The following is a 14,412-nucleotide window of genomic DNA, read 5'->3' as shown; positions in this document are numbered from 1 at the left end:
AAAACTATTTCTATTGGAGCTTCATACAATATAAGTAAATTCAATGAATAGACCATGTTGTAATTAGAGGGAAGCAAAATGTATATTTGATTTTGAGGGTAATGATATGCAATGAGGTGTATTCATAAGCAAGCTAAGTAAATTCATTGCTGCAGAAAACAGGTGCAGTGGGGTTCTACATCCATAAAGTATTAATGGCTAATTTAGTGTGATTACACAAATTATAATGGTTGGTTAGACTCCTATCAGAAGGCATTGCATTCACGCATATGAAATAACTTGTTCCCACAAAATAACCCAAATTCCTGAACCGGGGGGGGGGGAGCTATATTTGCATAAATCAGCATGTTTTTCAGGCATTTTCCCAGGGATGTGATAACTGTTTTTATGTCTTTTTAAGCTGATTTATCCCTGCTGTTTTGTCTGCCAGGGTGAGGTAGTTATGACATTAAGTTGTTGTTTTATATTGTTTCGTTTTCACTTTTTGTACGCCTTGAATCTTTTCTAGAAACAGGCATTTACGAAATTAGGTTGTTGTTTTTTACAGCAAAATTTGCATTTAGTTGGCCAAGTTAGAAACGTTGGAAAGCTGAAGCTTTGCAGTGGAAATGCTGACACAAGGGATTGTCAGCTGCTTCTATATTGCTGAATACAAGCTAACAACAGTTCAGGTTAATGCCAGTTCGCAAAGATTGGAATCACAAGTTGGAGCTTACTGGCCTCTTGCCATAATATTTCTCTAGTTCTTGTTTCTTGCAAAGGAGAGGGAAAAGCATTAGCACTGCATGCATTGCTCTTATTAAAATGCCCCCAGTATACAAATGTACAGTACAGAGTATACAGTAACCTGCTTCAAAAAAGAATAGACTAGCCTCTGGGAACCTTAGTTTTAAAGCTCATGTAAACATTACTGCCTGCCTGATGTTCTTCTGCTAAGCATGGTTGGTTGCCCAGTAGCAAGGCCCTTGTGAATTTCCATGGCTGCATTCTGGATAGTAGAGTTAGGTGCAGTTTTCAGAGAAGATCACAGCCAGTTAACCAGCAACTGCGAAGAGACCAGTGCTTGGACTTGCAACCTCTCCTGTGTACATTTACTTGGAAAGGAGGCCTGCTGAGTTCAGTTAGACTAGCTCCTAAATAAGTGTCCTTAGAAACCAAAATAATATTTCTTTGAAAAATATAGACTTTTAAACAACATTTTTTTCTTCTAAAGACTCTAGTTCGATGCACAGTTTATAGTTGCCTTTAGTGTTGATCTTTAAGCACTGTATTAAGATAAGATAAGTTAAAATAGATAAAATAATCTTTATTGTCATTGTCCCCTTGCGGGAACAACAAAATTAGTAGTGAGATGCCTGGGTTAGCTAGCTAAAAGGTTACTTTGTAGTTTAGTGCATACTTTTTTAAAAAAACAAACACATTTGTTATGTCATTTATTTATTTGTTATGTAACTCATGCGTATGCCTGAATCACTTGTAAATCCCACCTTGTCAAAGGCAAAAGTTTTTCACATTGCTATTAATTGCTGGGTTTTTGTTTCCCCCCACTTCCCCCCACTGTTTGGTATGTTGTTGCACTATGTTGATAATTCAGTGCTGAACAACAACGCCTGTGACAACGCCTGTGGTTAAGATGCATTGTTATGAGCTTTGCTATTTTATCATGCTTCCAATTGCCTACTTTTGAGTGCTACAAGCCTGGATTGTGATTCCCACTGATGTAAGTGGAAAAAAAGTGGATAAATATCAGTATACGTCAAGGCGGGATTTGGGAAGGCAGGAATAACACAAGTTATCAGCGAAGTTAACTCTTTATTCAAACAAAACAGCTCAGGCCTAGTGAGCACAGCAACTCTTCCCAGCAGGTCTTGCCCCAGTGAGGACTGAAGTTTCCTACCTTCCCAAAGCTCCCCAAGCCTCCTCCTCCCTGGGTTCTTCCCAAGCAACGTGATATTTCTTCACCTCATCTGCCTTTGCTCCACCCTCTTCCCACCTCTGCAGGTTCTGGGAGATCAGAGGGGAGAGGAGCCGGTCACAGCAGGAAGGAGAGACTCCATGGCTTCTTCAGCAGCCTGCCTCATCTCTGCCCCTTGACCCCCCCCCCCCAACCTCCGCTTCTGCCTCTGGTTCTGGACTGCTCTCTGTCGCAATTTCTTCCCACTCACTAAACCCTGTTACCCCTTCATCTTCTGACGCCTCCTCCCAGTCTGCTCCCTCTGACCACTCTTGTCATCCCCTGGATCTGAGCCTTCTTCCCTATGGGGTCCCCCTGCTGGGGCCTCCCAACACTCCTTTGCATCCAGCACGATAGTATATCTACTAATAGTGTTTAAAATTCATGCAAGTGATGTAACGCTAAGCTAAAATTTGGCATTAGAATGAGCCACTGTGATCCTTCTTCCTCCTCCTTCCTCTTGCAGTGTAGCATGAGAAGGGGCTTGGAAGCTTTTGCTTCTGTTCTGCAGCCTAGCATGCTGTCCAAGTTCAGACAAAATTGTGTATAGTGTGATCTGGTTTGCACATAACACTATGTAGCAGGGGTCAGAAAACCTTTTCAGCAGGGGGCTGGTCCACTGTCCCTCAGACCTTGTTGGGGGCCGGACTACATTTTTTTTGGGGGGGGAATGAACGAATTCCTATGCCCCACAAATAACCCAGAGATGCATTTTAAATAAAAGGACACATTCTACTCATGTAAAAACACACTGATTCCCGGACCGTCCGCAGGCTGGATTTAGAGGGCGATTGGGCCGGATCCGGCCCCCAGGCCTTAGTTTGCCTACCCATGATGTAAACCCTTTGCACAAGCGAGTAAACATGCAGGTTCTAAAGCAAAAGTCACGGCTGCAGTGCCTGGTGCAGCTACACTGCCATGGTTTGGCTTAGCAATACATGCAAACTGGGCCACCGTTAGTTTGGGTGAATATTTTAATTCAACACAGATTTTGCATTGCTGGTGTTGGTGTGACATGTGAATCCACCCATTGAAAGGATGTTTCCCAGTTTCTGTTGACAAATATACAGTAGAGTACTTTTAGGGTATTCCATTTGAAGAAGCAGTATAGCAGCCTTCGCAGGATTCTGCCTCTGAGGGAGAGTTCTTCCATTATAGCCTTCAAAATACATTTGCTTTTAGTACTGCACCTATCGATCAGTAAAGTACTTTGAATCCATCTGTCAAGCTAATATGGCACAAAGTGTAAAAGAGCACTCATCTTGCATTATGTTATCAGAGCTATTAAAAAATATATCTTCTTTTAGAAGCACTGCTGTTTTGTTTACTGGATTTTGCTAGAGGTATTTGCAATTGGCTGGCTGTTTAGAACTGGTACTAGTTGTCCTTGTCAGCAGTGACCTATGGAAGCAAAATTCAGTGATCCTATCATCTTAAATACGGTAGCACTGTCTGAAGCAGGCACTTGTGTTTATGATAGACAAGTTTGGGCTCATTGTAGAATTAAGCCATTAAGCAGATAAAATAATTAAGATTCCACTTTAAATGAAAACCCCATAGGTTCTTATCAAAACAGGATTTTGTGGAGCTGTGTCTCTAACTGAACCACAGCTGACATCAGATGATACTGGGGTGGGGAAAATGGGCATGGTTTCGGAAAAATGGTCTCTCAGGCCAGATGCAGAGGCCTGGTGTGCCCTGTTTAACCCGAAAGCAGGAGAATCCCACTCTTAATTTAAACCATAGTTTAAACTTTCAATGAGAATTTTGGTCTGACATGACAATCCTTGGTTTGGTCATAATACATTGCTTCCAAAAACCTGCAACCTCCCTAATTTCTTCTTGATATCATAATATTTATTAGGCCTTTCTACAATCCCTGCATTGTTAGGAACACAAAATGTTCTTGCCATTTGCTTCCTGCTCCTTGCCAGAGACGCAGATTGAGAGCCTTATGTTTCTTTCCATCGGCTTTAATCACTTAAAAAAACCAAAAACTTAAATATCCACAGCCTGATTGCAAAACCAATCAAATTATCTCCCCTGCAGGCTTCAAGAGAATTCTAGGGTATTTGGCTAGAGGAAGCACCAGGAGAATTAGCCCTAAAAAGAAATAAATCTTGTACACTAATGGCTCCTTATTTTTCTACTAATGAGAAATCTAGAGGGATTAAACTTCCATCTGTGATACAGTGCAAGAAAGAAGTATGGATGAATTAAGGTTCAGGCACTCAAATAATGAGTCATTCTGATTTTAAGTTCCAGTTGAAAGAGGTTGGGGGAGGTGGGAAATAACCTCTTAATTTAACAATGGATAGGAGAGTAGGGGCAACATAGTGGCTGAAACATCAATCTGTAAATCAAAACGTTGGTTCATATCTCAGTGCTTTGCAGCCTGGCTATTGTTATGTGCAACAGGGAGAGCAGGCCTGTGCAAAGTGCATGTTACTCTTCTAGCTTAACAGGGATGTCCAACTTACAAGAGACTGTGATCTACTCCCACTTAAAAAAAAAACTTATTTCCAGTAGCACCTTAGAGACTAAGTTTGTCATTGGTATGAGCTTTCGTGTGCATGCACACTTCTTCAGATACACTGAAACAGTGAATTCTTCAGTGAATTCTTCAGTGTATCTGAAGAAGTGTGCATGCACACGAAAACTCATACCAATGACAAAACTTAGTTGGTCTCTAAGGTGCTACTGGAAAGAATTTTTTTATTTTGTTTCGACTACGGCAGACCAACACGGCTGCCTACCTGTAACTTAAAAAAAACTGGCAGTGATCTAGCCATTGGATTGACAAAAAGTTGTTGAGCCTTTTTTAGGAAGCCAAAGTTGTTGAGCTTTTTTGGAGGGGAGAGGATCTTGCAATAGACTGCGATCTACCATGGACACCCCACAATTGACCAGTAGATCGTGATCAATCTGTTGAACATCCCTGTAGTATAACATCTGTGTGACTTTTTGAATCAAATAGTTTGAGGGAGACGCTGTCACCACCCTGTGCTAAGGGGAGTGTGTGTGTGGCCTGGTTCACATATCACACAAAATCATTATTTTAAAACCAACTATGGTTTAATGTGAATGAGCAGTGTGCTGGTGCATGCTGCCCCAAAAGTTTTTGGGATGCTCCTCCCCTGCTCCTGCTGCACCACAGAAAATGCAAACCAGAGTCTGGTTGGATACGTCATCCAAAGCCAGGCTCATGGTTTGTTTCCTCCAAACAAACGACAAGTGGTAATTAATGTTTGTTCTTGACTTACCGTTTATGGAAACAAACCACAACCAGCATTACAGATGGAGTAACTAAGCAAGAGGTGGCACAGGACATCTCTCTGATGATCTTATTATATTATTATTATTATTATTATTATTATTATTATTATTATTATTATTATTATGATATCTGAAGGCAGCCCTGTTTAGGGAAGCTTTTAATATTTGATGAATCATTGTATTTTAATGTTCTGCTGGAAGCTGCCCAGAGTGGTTAGGGAAACCCAGCCAGATGGGCGGGGTATAAATAATAAGTTGTGGTGGTGGTGGTTGTTATGTGAAATAGTGAGTCTGCTTGCCTTGTAGGAATCCTTTAAATGAGACTCTACACATGAATTTATAAATACAGCAAATTCACAGATGAGCCATATTACAAAGACAAGTTAGGTCTCCTGTTTTCCCTCCTCCAAAGGAAGCCAAACCCAGCAGCACTGCCCCTAGAACAGGCATCCCCAAACTTCGGCCCTCCAGATGTTTTGGACTACAATTCCCATCATCCCTGACCACTGGCCCTCTTAGCTAGGGATCATGGGAGTTGTAGGCCAAAACATCTAGGAGGACCACTCCTAGAACTTCTTAATAACTTATTAATAAAGTGCTGAGCAAAGAACAGTATGCTTTAAAAATAGGAATTGCTATGTAATTTTGCAACAACCAAGATGTTAGGAGCAAGATACCAAAGGAGACACAGGGAGCTACTGCAGGCAGAGGGCTGTCACCAATGGGAAACAGCTGTTGTTCTCCGAGCAGTTAGGCCATACTGCTCGTATGATGTTTCCAAACTATCAATTGCTAGAAGAACTGGAAAAGTTTTTTTTTTTGTAACACATTGCTCATTTCTGTCATCATTACAATAAAAACTGAAGAACTGGAAAGCCTTCTGATGTTGTAAAATGAAATATCTCAGAGTTTTGTTCCATATTTTGAGACTATTGCTTGTAGTTGTACATGGTGCCAGTCTGTAACTGAGATAATGCCAAGAACATACTCTGCTGTTTTTGGAACCAGTGCCTTTGTTCCTTAAGACAAGCTGTTGCCGGTTCATAACATTCATGATTAAGTTTAGACTACATGCCCATCAGAACATTGAAGCGTGTTTGTTTTACATCTTGCAGATTTTTGATAATGAAGCCAAAGATCTTGAGAGAGAAGTCTGCTTTATTGATATTGCCTGCGACGAAATTCCTGAGCGCTATTACAAAGAATCAGAGGTAGGTAAAGGACTTAATGCTCTTGAGCAGTGTAGATTTGCATTGTGCAGAAAGCCCATTCAGACATCCATACTGCTCTGGGATAAATAGTCTCAACCAAGTATAGCTTGGTTATCTCTTCTGATCCTACCAAGTGATAAGAAGAATTTTTCCACCCACCAAGTGCTGATTAAGTGCTTTACACTTTCTTTTCCTCCTCCCTTCTCACACCTTTTTCCTTACGTTTGTCATGACTTTTATAAGTCTGCAAGCAGGGGTTGTCTAAAATATTAAGCTTAAGCTGCTCCAAGGGCCTTTTTGGCTAAAGAGCTGAGTTAAAATGCTTTACGTAAATATGTGCTGGAATGACTTAGCTACATATTGTTTTGACTTTACTCAATACTTTTCTTGTTGCATGGGAATGACAACTCCAGGGAATTTGCATATAATTAATATGCCTTCATATTTCTAATAATACACTATTAAATTGAGTGACAAGATACGATTTTGCAGCATACAAAATCCAATATATCTTGGCAGCAAATAGGCTCTATTTGTCATAGCTCATGGGCAAAGTTATTCAATTATCTACATGAAAATTTCCAACATCAATAACATTTATTACACTGCAGCAACACATCTTATGCCTAACTGCTATTATCATTATGGAGTTGACAAAAGGCTATATCTAAACATTTTATGTTGACTTTCTATACATTAACACAGTGGTATAATGCTGAAGACCAGAAAAAACATGGGTGATGTGCTCAAAAGTCTGCCCTCATCCTCCATCTTTGGCAAAAAGTCTGGAAGGCAATTATTATCATTCCCAGTTGGAGTAGATAATAAACTACATGAAGACCAAAGCCCCTAGCCTTGATTCTGTCTTCAATAATACACCTTTATGAAGTGTTTTGAGAAATCTCTAAAATACTAACAGTTGGATAGCTAGTATTGGCATAATTTTAGAATATTGAAGCTCTGAAACAGAATCAAAAGCCCTCCCATTTCCCCGGAGGTTGCGTCTCCCACAGTGGAAGGGGTGAAAAAAAGCTCTCTCCATTTTTATTTGAGAGCAAGGGTAGGCAACCTAAGGCCTGGGGGCCGGATGCGGCCCAATCGCCTTCTCAATCCGGCCCGTGGACGGTCTGGGAATCAGTGTGTTTTTACATGAGTAGAATGTGTGCTTTTTTAAAAAATGCATCTCTGGGTTATTTGTGAGGCATAGGAATTCATTCTTTCCCCCCCAAAAAAATATATTCCGGCCCACTACGTGGTCTGAGGGTCATTCAATCTAGATGGTAGGATATCAGCTAAGCATGCTCAGCACATGCATGACAAGACATACTGTCTCATTGCTGCTAATTATTGTGTCATACAATTATATCTCACAGAGATAGGATCTGCTTTAAATAAGAGTACTGGTATCTAATATAAACATTAATTTTTTTCAAAAAAAATTATCTTTAAAATTTATTAAGGTAAGACTGAAGATAATCAAATAGTAAAATGTTAATCAGTACAGATCTGGAAGTAAAGGGTTGTATCCAACTAAGTTCCACTCAGAGCAGATGTATTGAAAATAATGAACAGAAGTTAGTCAGGTTCATTCATTCTAATGGGTCTAACATAAGATGCAGCCCAAAGCCAGTGACCAGGATCCAAAGAGCAGCTGCTGACTAATCTGCCCTCCACCTATATGTCATGCAGCCCAAACTATTGAAACTCTCTTCTGTTTAAAAACAGTTTTCTATTTGGAGGCAGCCGATGTGGTGCTGTGCTATTAAAGAAAAATAAAATCTTAAGTCCGCTTGAACTCACAGAGGCAGGTTCTTTTTAGATGCCTGCGGTTTTCTTTGCTTTAGTCTTCAGAGCAAATGTAAATTCGCTTTTTAATAAGAGAATCTTCTTTTTAATTAAAAAAAGTTTTTGTGCTCTTTCCGCCCCAGCACAGATGCCTGTTCAGAGCAGTGGAGCTCACTCATGCTTAACTGTCACAGGGATGCAGCCAGCACCTGTCTGGTTCAGAAAATAATGGTTCCACTTGCACCATAATAAGACCTCTTTTATCAACTTGCTTTAGAATGTCCCTCTCCTCCCCTCTGTGCTTCTGTCAGCTCTAATTTATGAGGCAACCTCATTTTGACAGATTAATTTTGCTAGCAAATTTTGCTTAAATTGCTCCATGTTTCCAGTACATTGTAACGCCAAGTGCAAAATGCTTTAAAAATAGCATGTTCAGTATTGAGGGTTAACAAGGCAGAAGTACTGTTGCCCATGGGTGATTTTCTGTTGGGTCCAAAGAAAAATAGGAAGCCAAATGTAATTATTGTCTTTTTTTTAAGGGGCGGGAGAGATTGTGCCAATTTTCAATCATATTTTCAAAAAGATATGTTCTGAAAACACTGAAGAAAATGTTTTGGATTGGCATAATTGTGAATGCAATGAGCACTTATTTGGAAAATATAGAAGTGCAATTAACTATCTGGTACCCAGGTGGCACTGTGGGTTAAACCACAGAGCCTAGAGCTTGCTGATCAGAAGGTCGGTGGTTCAAATCCTCACAACTGGGTGAGCTCCCGTTGCTCGGTCCCTGCTCCTGCCAACCTAGCAGTTTGAAAGCACGTCAAAGTGCAAGTAGATAAATAGGTACCGCTCTGGCGGGAAGGTAAACGGTGTTTCCGTGCGCTGCTCTGGTTCGCCAGAAGTGGCTTAGTCATGCTGGCCACATGACCTGGAAGCTGTACACCGGCTCCCTCGGCCAATAACGCGAGATGAGCACCGCAACCCCAGAGCTGTCCGCAACTGGACCTAACGGTCAGGGGTCCCTTTACCTTTACCATCATTGCAGAAGTACCTGCAACATCAAAAGCAAAGATCTGCAATTCCCTTATAATAGTCCTGGTAGTCTGTATTTTAGGAGGTTGCTTTATGAAAGGCTGATGCCCATTAAAACCATATTTCTAACTTTGCTCTGAGCCCAATGCGTATAATCCATATTTAAAACAGACATTATATCTACTATAGACAACTTGTGCTTATGCTTAACCTATATTTCAGGTTGTAAATAGAGATGAATTTAAATATATGCTATTTTCTAAACTGGGGTCACACTATTATAGGAAATAAAGCTAAAAATTTCCTCCTAAACTAATTCTCCTTCATTGTATGATTATATATCTCTTCAATTCAGAATCCATACAAACTCATTTCAGTTTAAGAACCAAGTTGGTCTTAATAAGATTTCTTAATAACATCAGATTAAGCTCTAGTTTGTTTTTGCTGGGAATGGGGGAATTGTGTGAAGAGCTCTTGTTTTTATTGACATCTAGAAAATGAATATACTTCACAGCTCTGTGGTGCTAAAGTCACAGTCTCTGAGTCTTGTCAAATTTAACAAGTTTGAGCGCTAACTTGAATTTGTTGGTCACTCAGGTGAACAAATTAATTTTGAAATGATTATCAGTAATGGCCATGACCTTAAAAAGTATATGAAGCTTGCTATTAATAGCAGTGGTAGTTGTTACCGTATTGGCCCAAATATAAGCCGTACCCAAATATAAGCCGCACCTTTAAAATTCGGGGGGGGGGGAGAAAAAGACAATACCCAAATATAAGCTGCTCCCTTAAAATTCTGCAGGCACTCGCACCCGTTCCATTTTACCGTATGTCTGTTTCAGCAGCGATATCGTAAAAGCCAATTTTTTGTAAGGTTGTGAATTTAAGCTGCGCTTAACTTTTCATGGTCAGAATTTAGGGGGGAAAGTAAGGCTTATACAGTCATACCTCGTGTTACGTTTGCTTCACGTTGCGGCTTTTCAGGTTACAAACGCGGCAAACCTGGAAGTGTTTACTTCCAGGTTCGCCGCACGCGCAGAAGCGACTTGCGCACTTCGCGCCCGCACAGTAGCAACACTCTACTTACGGACTTTCTGGGTGCAAACGGCACCCCAAATCAGATTGTGTTCATAAGTAGAGATACCACTGTATTCAGGCCAATACAGTATTTATATTTAGTATAACTCCTTACAAGCAAGTTTTTAAAAATAAAAAGCAGTAAAAACATCTATATGATGAATAAAAACCATAAAACCATCACATAGAGCAGCACGGCTAAAGCGTCCTCTTAAAACCATGCCAACACATCCAGTTTAATAATAATTATTAAGAATAAATTGGTCCTACACAAAGAATCGTGAGTAAAGCTAAAAACCGTTATGTGCTGGGAACTAAACATGTAGATTTTGGTATATGTTCGATATATGAAGAATAACATAACCTCAGTCTCATTTTGGGAGTTAATTTTTATTGGCAGGTAATTCAGAAAAGGTTGCATTGAAATCACAGCAGTGTAGGAAGCAGAAGTTTTATGTCATTTTCCCCCCTCTCTGGGTGGATCTGGTTTCTGTTTGCCAACTTCCTCTTTCCATGCCACTTCTATTTTCTTTCTTATTCCTTTTGTGGCAGTTGGGTGCAATGGAGCAGCTGTGGGTTTGTTTGTTTTTACTGTTCAACTCTCATAAGCTTTCTGCAGAAACTGAAATCTGAGGCATAACAGCAATACATATTCATACATAGTCAATAAATCACACACCCTGGGTGGGACATTATTATTATTATTATTATTATTATTATTATTATTATTATTATTATTATGGGCTTCACACTTAAGCACCACATTACCTGCACAGATGCACAGTGGAATGGACTCCTTTGGAAGGTGGTGGACTCTCCTTCATTGGAGGTTTTTAAGCAGAGGTTGGATGGCCATGTATCATGGGTGCTTTAGTTGAGATTCCTGCATTTCACCTTACCAGGTAGAACGAGTCCCCCTTCTTCTCCCCTCATGTTCTGGGGGATCTTCTCACTTCCCCTAGAGCCAATTTTTTGGGGAGGAGACTGGGAGAAGCCCTATTGGGTAAGTGGAAGTCATTGTGCAGGGCTTCTGCTGATGGGACTCGTTGGGTGTCTATACACAGCCCAAGTATGAATTGGGAGCAAAACCAAAAACTACTCAAACCAAAATCAAATCCAATGTGTTATTTATTGAGTCAAACCTGTTGTGAATGTGGTTGGGGTGCCTGCTGTACAGTGGTACCTTAGTTCTCAAACAGCTTTGTTGTCAAACAAATTGGCTTCCGAACGGCGCAAACCTTGAAGTAAGTGTTTGCGAACATTTTTCGAAGCCGAACATCCGACACTGCTTCCACTTGAGTGCAAGAAGCTCCTGCAGCCAATTGGAAGCCACGCCTTGGCTTTCGAATGGTTTCAGGAGTCGAACAGACTCCCAGAATGGATTAAGTTCGAGAACCAAGGGACCACTGTACTTAAGGGCACATATTCAGCAAAGAGCTTCAAGAACTTAATTTCACTTCTGTGGAAAGAAATGTACAAACATTAAGTGGTCTTGCACCAGTTAGCAGCTGAGTTGTATATTGGGACATGATAAGAGGGGGTCAAAACGTGACAGAGGTGGTACTGGGCACATCTTGTATAGCTCAGGTCACAGGAAACTAGTGCAACTTATTTCCTGATCTATTAGCTTGGCTTACATTCTGCAGCTGCAGCTGGTTAGTTGTTACTAGCAGGACAAAGCTCTTTTGAAGTGTGTTACTCTTCTATCCCATTTATCAATAATCTTTTATAATATCCCAGCACACATACTTTTCCAGCATGGATTCATTATCTCCTAGAGTTATTTCCTTTCCATTTTGCAGGATCCTAAACACTTCAAATCAGAGAAGACTGGGAGAGGCCTATTAAAAGAAGGCTGGAGAGACACTCAAGAGCCCATCATGTGTTCCTACAAACTAGTGACTGTGAAATTTGAAGTATGGGGACTTCAGACTCGAGTGGAGCAGTTCGTTCACAAGGTGAGTGAAAGACGGTGTCCCAGTCTCTCTTGCCATCCTGTTCTGTACGTGAATATGAACAGAAACAGCAGTGTGTATAAGCTAGGAAGCTGATGTACAGCTCTGGTTTCAGTGTTTCCAATTATGAACTCTGTCCATATATTTAGCCAGGGATTTAATGTGTAAAGCATCACAGATTTTGAAATAGTTTGCATGTCATCAGTTGAAACCAATTTAGTTGCTACAAGATCCTCAAGCACCTTCAAAGGAGAACTCTTTTTTTTTTAAAAAAAAAAGCAGTGCAAACAATTACAAGGCATGAAATAATTTGTCAATTCATTCTAAAGAAAGACAGAACGCTTCTGTCGCAATAAGGACAATTTCCATGCAAATCTGCACTCTTCTTAATCGCATTACAATCCCATTTATCTCAGTGAGACATGTGTAGCTATATCATGATATACATGACTACACATAATATGAGGTCTACGCATAACAATCCATTTATAAATCTACCTGTGTATGATGTCCAGAAGAAAAGAATGCCAGGAGTCAAAAGGAAATACGGTAAGGAGAAAAAAAGCAACAACCAGAAGTCAGTGTTAACTATGGGGTTGTTTTGTGGGGTTTTTTGCTATTATCAATAGACCATAATCTGAAGTCATGGTTTTTATGTTGGCCTGTTAATCTTGGTTTGTTTTAACATTGGCTTGGTATGTGACCCAGCATCCTCCCTTAACCATGGTTTGTTTGGCCACCATACTCTCATGTTCACCAGGCTATGAAAGCATGAGACAAGGGGAAATTGAAAACATACAGACCTTTGGAGAAACAAAACATGGAGGGTTAAAAATAAATAAATCTCTATGACAGCTTGTGGTTAACCTGTAGTTTGTTGGACTATCAGTTGTTGTCACCATGATGCTGCGATCACACAGCATTGTGATGGATATAGCCAGCAAGGTGAAATGAGCAGAACGTTAGGGAGATCCAAGTGCAAATTCCTATTCAGCCGTTAAATTTACTAAGTGGCCTTGGGCCAGCCATTATCTGCTGTCGTGAACATGAACTAGGATAACCCCACCCTGAGTTCCTGGGGGAAAGCAGGATACAAATGCAGTTGCTATTCCGCCCCCTGCCCCCCGAATGTTAATATTTTGAAGCATGAATGTAAATAATTCTCAGGCTTCTTTTTATCCACTGCGATCGGGAGCTCTAGTTCCTATCATCTAGATTCCTATGTAATAAAATTCAGGCTGCATGTGCAGGGAGTGCAGACAGGCAGAAAGTCCCTGCCAAGCCTAATCATCGCCAGACGCTGTATGCTCTGCAGTTCTACAGCTGAGATGGGCATAGTGAGTGCATGCGAGTGGGAGGTCAGTCCCAGTCCAGCCCAGTTGCCAGTGGCATCAACGTGCTCTGATGTGGAGCATGCAGCTGGGAACTGCTCATTCAACATCTGAGGCGGTCGCCCCAACACAGCACAGTCACCACTGACAGCTGCATGCTCAGCAGGGATGCAGCCGATAGTGTCTCATTCAGCTTACAAGGGACAGGCAAGAGGCAGATAGATGGGCTACCACTTTTCTCCCTTATATTCCACCGGATTGTGATGGTTTAATTTACAAAGGCAGCCTAACACATGCAACAGGCGGTGTTTCAGAGAAACCTGCCTTGGAAGGCCTGGGTTTCAGCTTCCTACTTTGTACCTACATTTGCTTCCAGGACCACATTTCTCCATGTCTCTGGTGCCACTGTGCATCAGTCCTGTTTACTCTTCCCAAGAACTATCAACCAGCCTGTTGAAGAAGCTTACACATCAAGAATGTAACTACCCTACATTCTTCTTTTTGTGTCTGAGAGAAACAAACCCTTGAACTATGTATATACTTGCTCATGCGAGGCTGCTTGTAACTTGTGTACTCAAAATTCTGCACATTTTTGTTTATCTTTAGTTCAAGGTCTAAAACAGGCAAAGAACAACAAAGTAGGAAAGGAACCATTGCAGATTATAACATGGGATGTGGAATCTATAAGAGTAATATTAGAAAGCAAATGTTCCTCATTTTCATTGCATGCATGCTTCCTCTTTGGACGCTTGGCATCCGAGTACATGCTCAAAGTGTCCAGATAATAAATT

At 40.8% G+C, this 14,412-nt stretch overlaps 1 protein-coding gene across 4 annotated transcripts in view; it reads left to right on the top strand.

The window, feature by feature from the left end:
* The window catches only part of PITPNC1 (phosphatidylinositol transfer protein cytoplasmic 1), a 121,301-nt gene that overhangs the window by 87,211 nt on the left and 19,678 nt on the right, over positions 1 to 14,412 (top strand). For all 4 annotated transcript variants that reach the window (XM_088662978.1, XM_088662981.1, XM_088662979.1 and 1 more), the window contains 2 exons: positions 6,346 to 6,441; positions 12,138 to 12,293. In XM_088662978.1, coding sequence (XP_088519104.1) covers positions 6,346 to 6,441; positions 12,138 to 12,293 — 252 coding nt within the window. The remainder of the gene's footprint in view (positions 1 to 6,345; positions 6,442 to 12,137; positions 12,294 to 14,412) is intronic.

This window comes from Zootoca vivipara, chromosome 2, assembly GCF_965207765.1.
Source record: "Zootoca vivipara chromosome 2, rZooViv2.hap1.1, whole genome shotgun sequence".
NCBI classification, from domain to species: Eukaryota; Metazoa; Chordata; class Lepidosauria; order Squamata; family Lacertidae; genus Zootoca; species Zootoca vivipara.
Note: the sequence above shows the minus strand (reverse complement) of the source record. Positions and strands in the feature narration are given on the sequence as shown.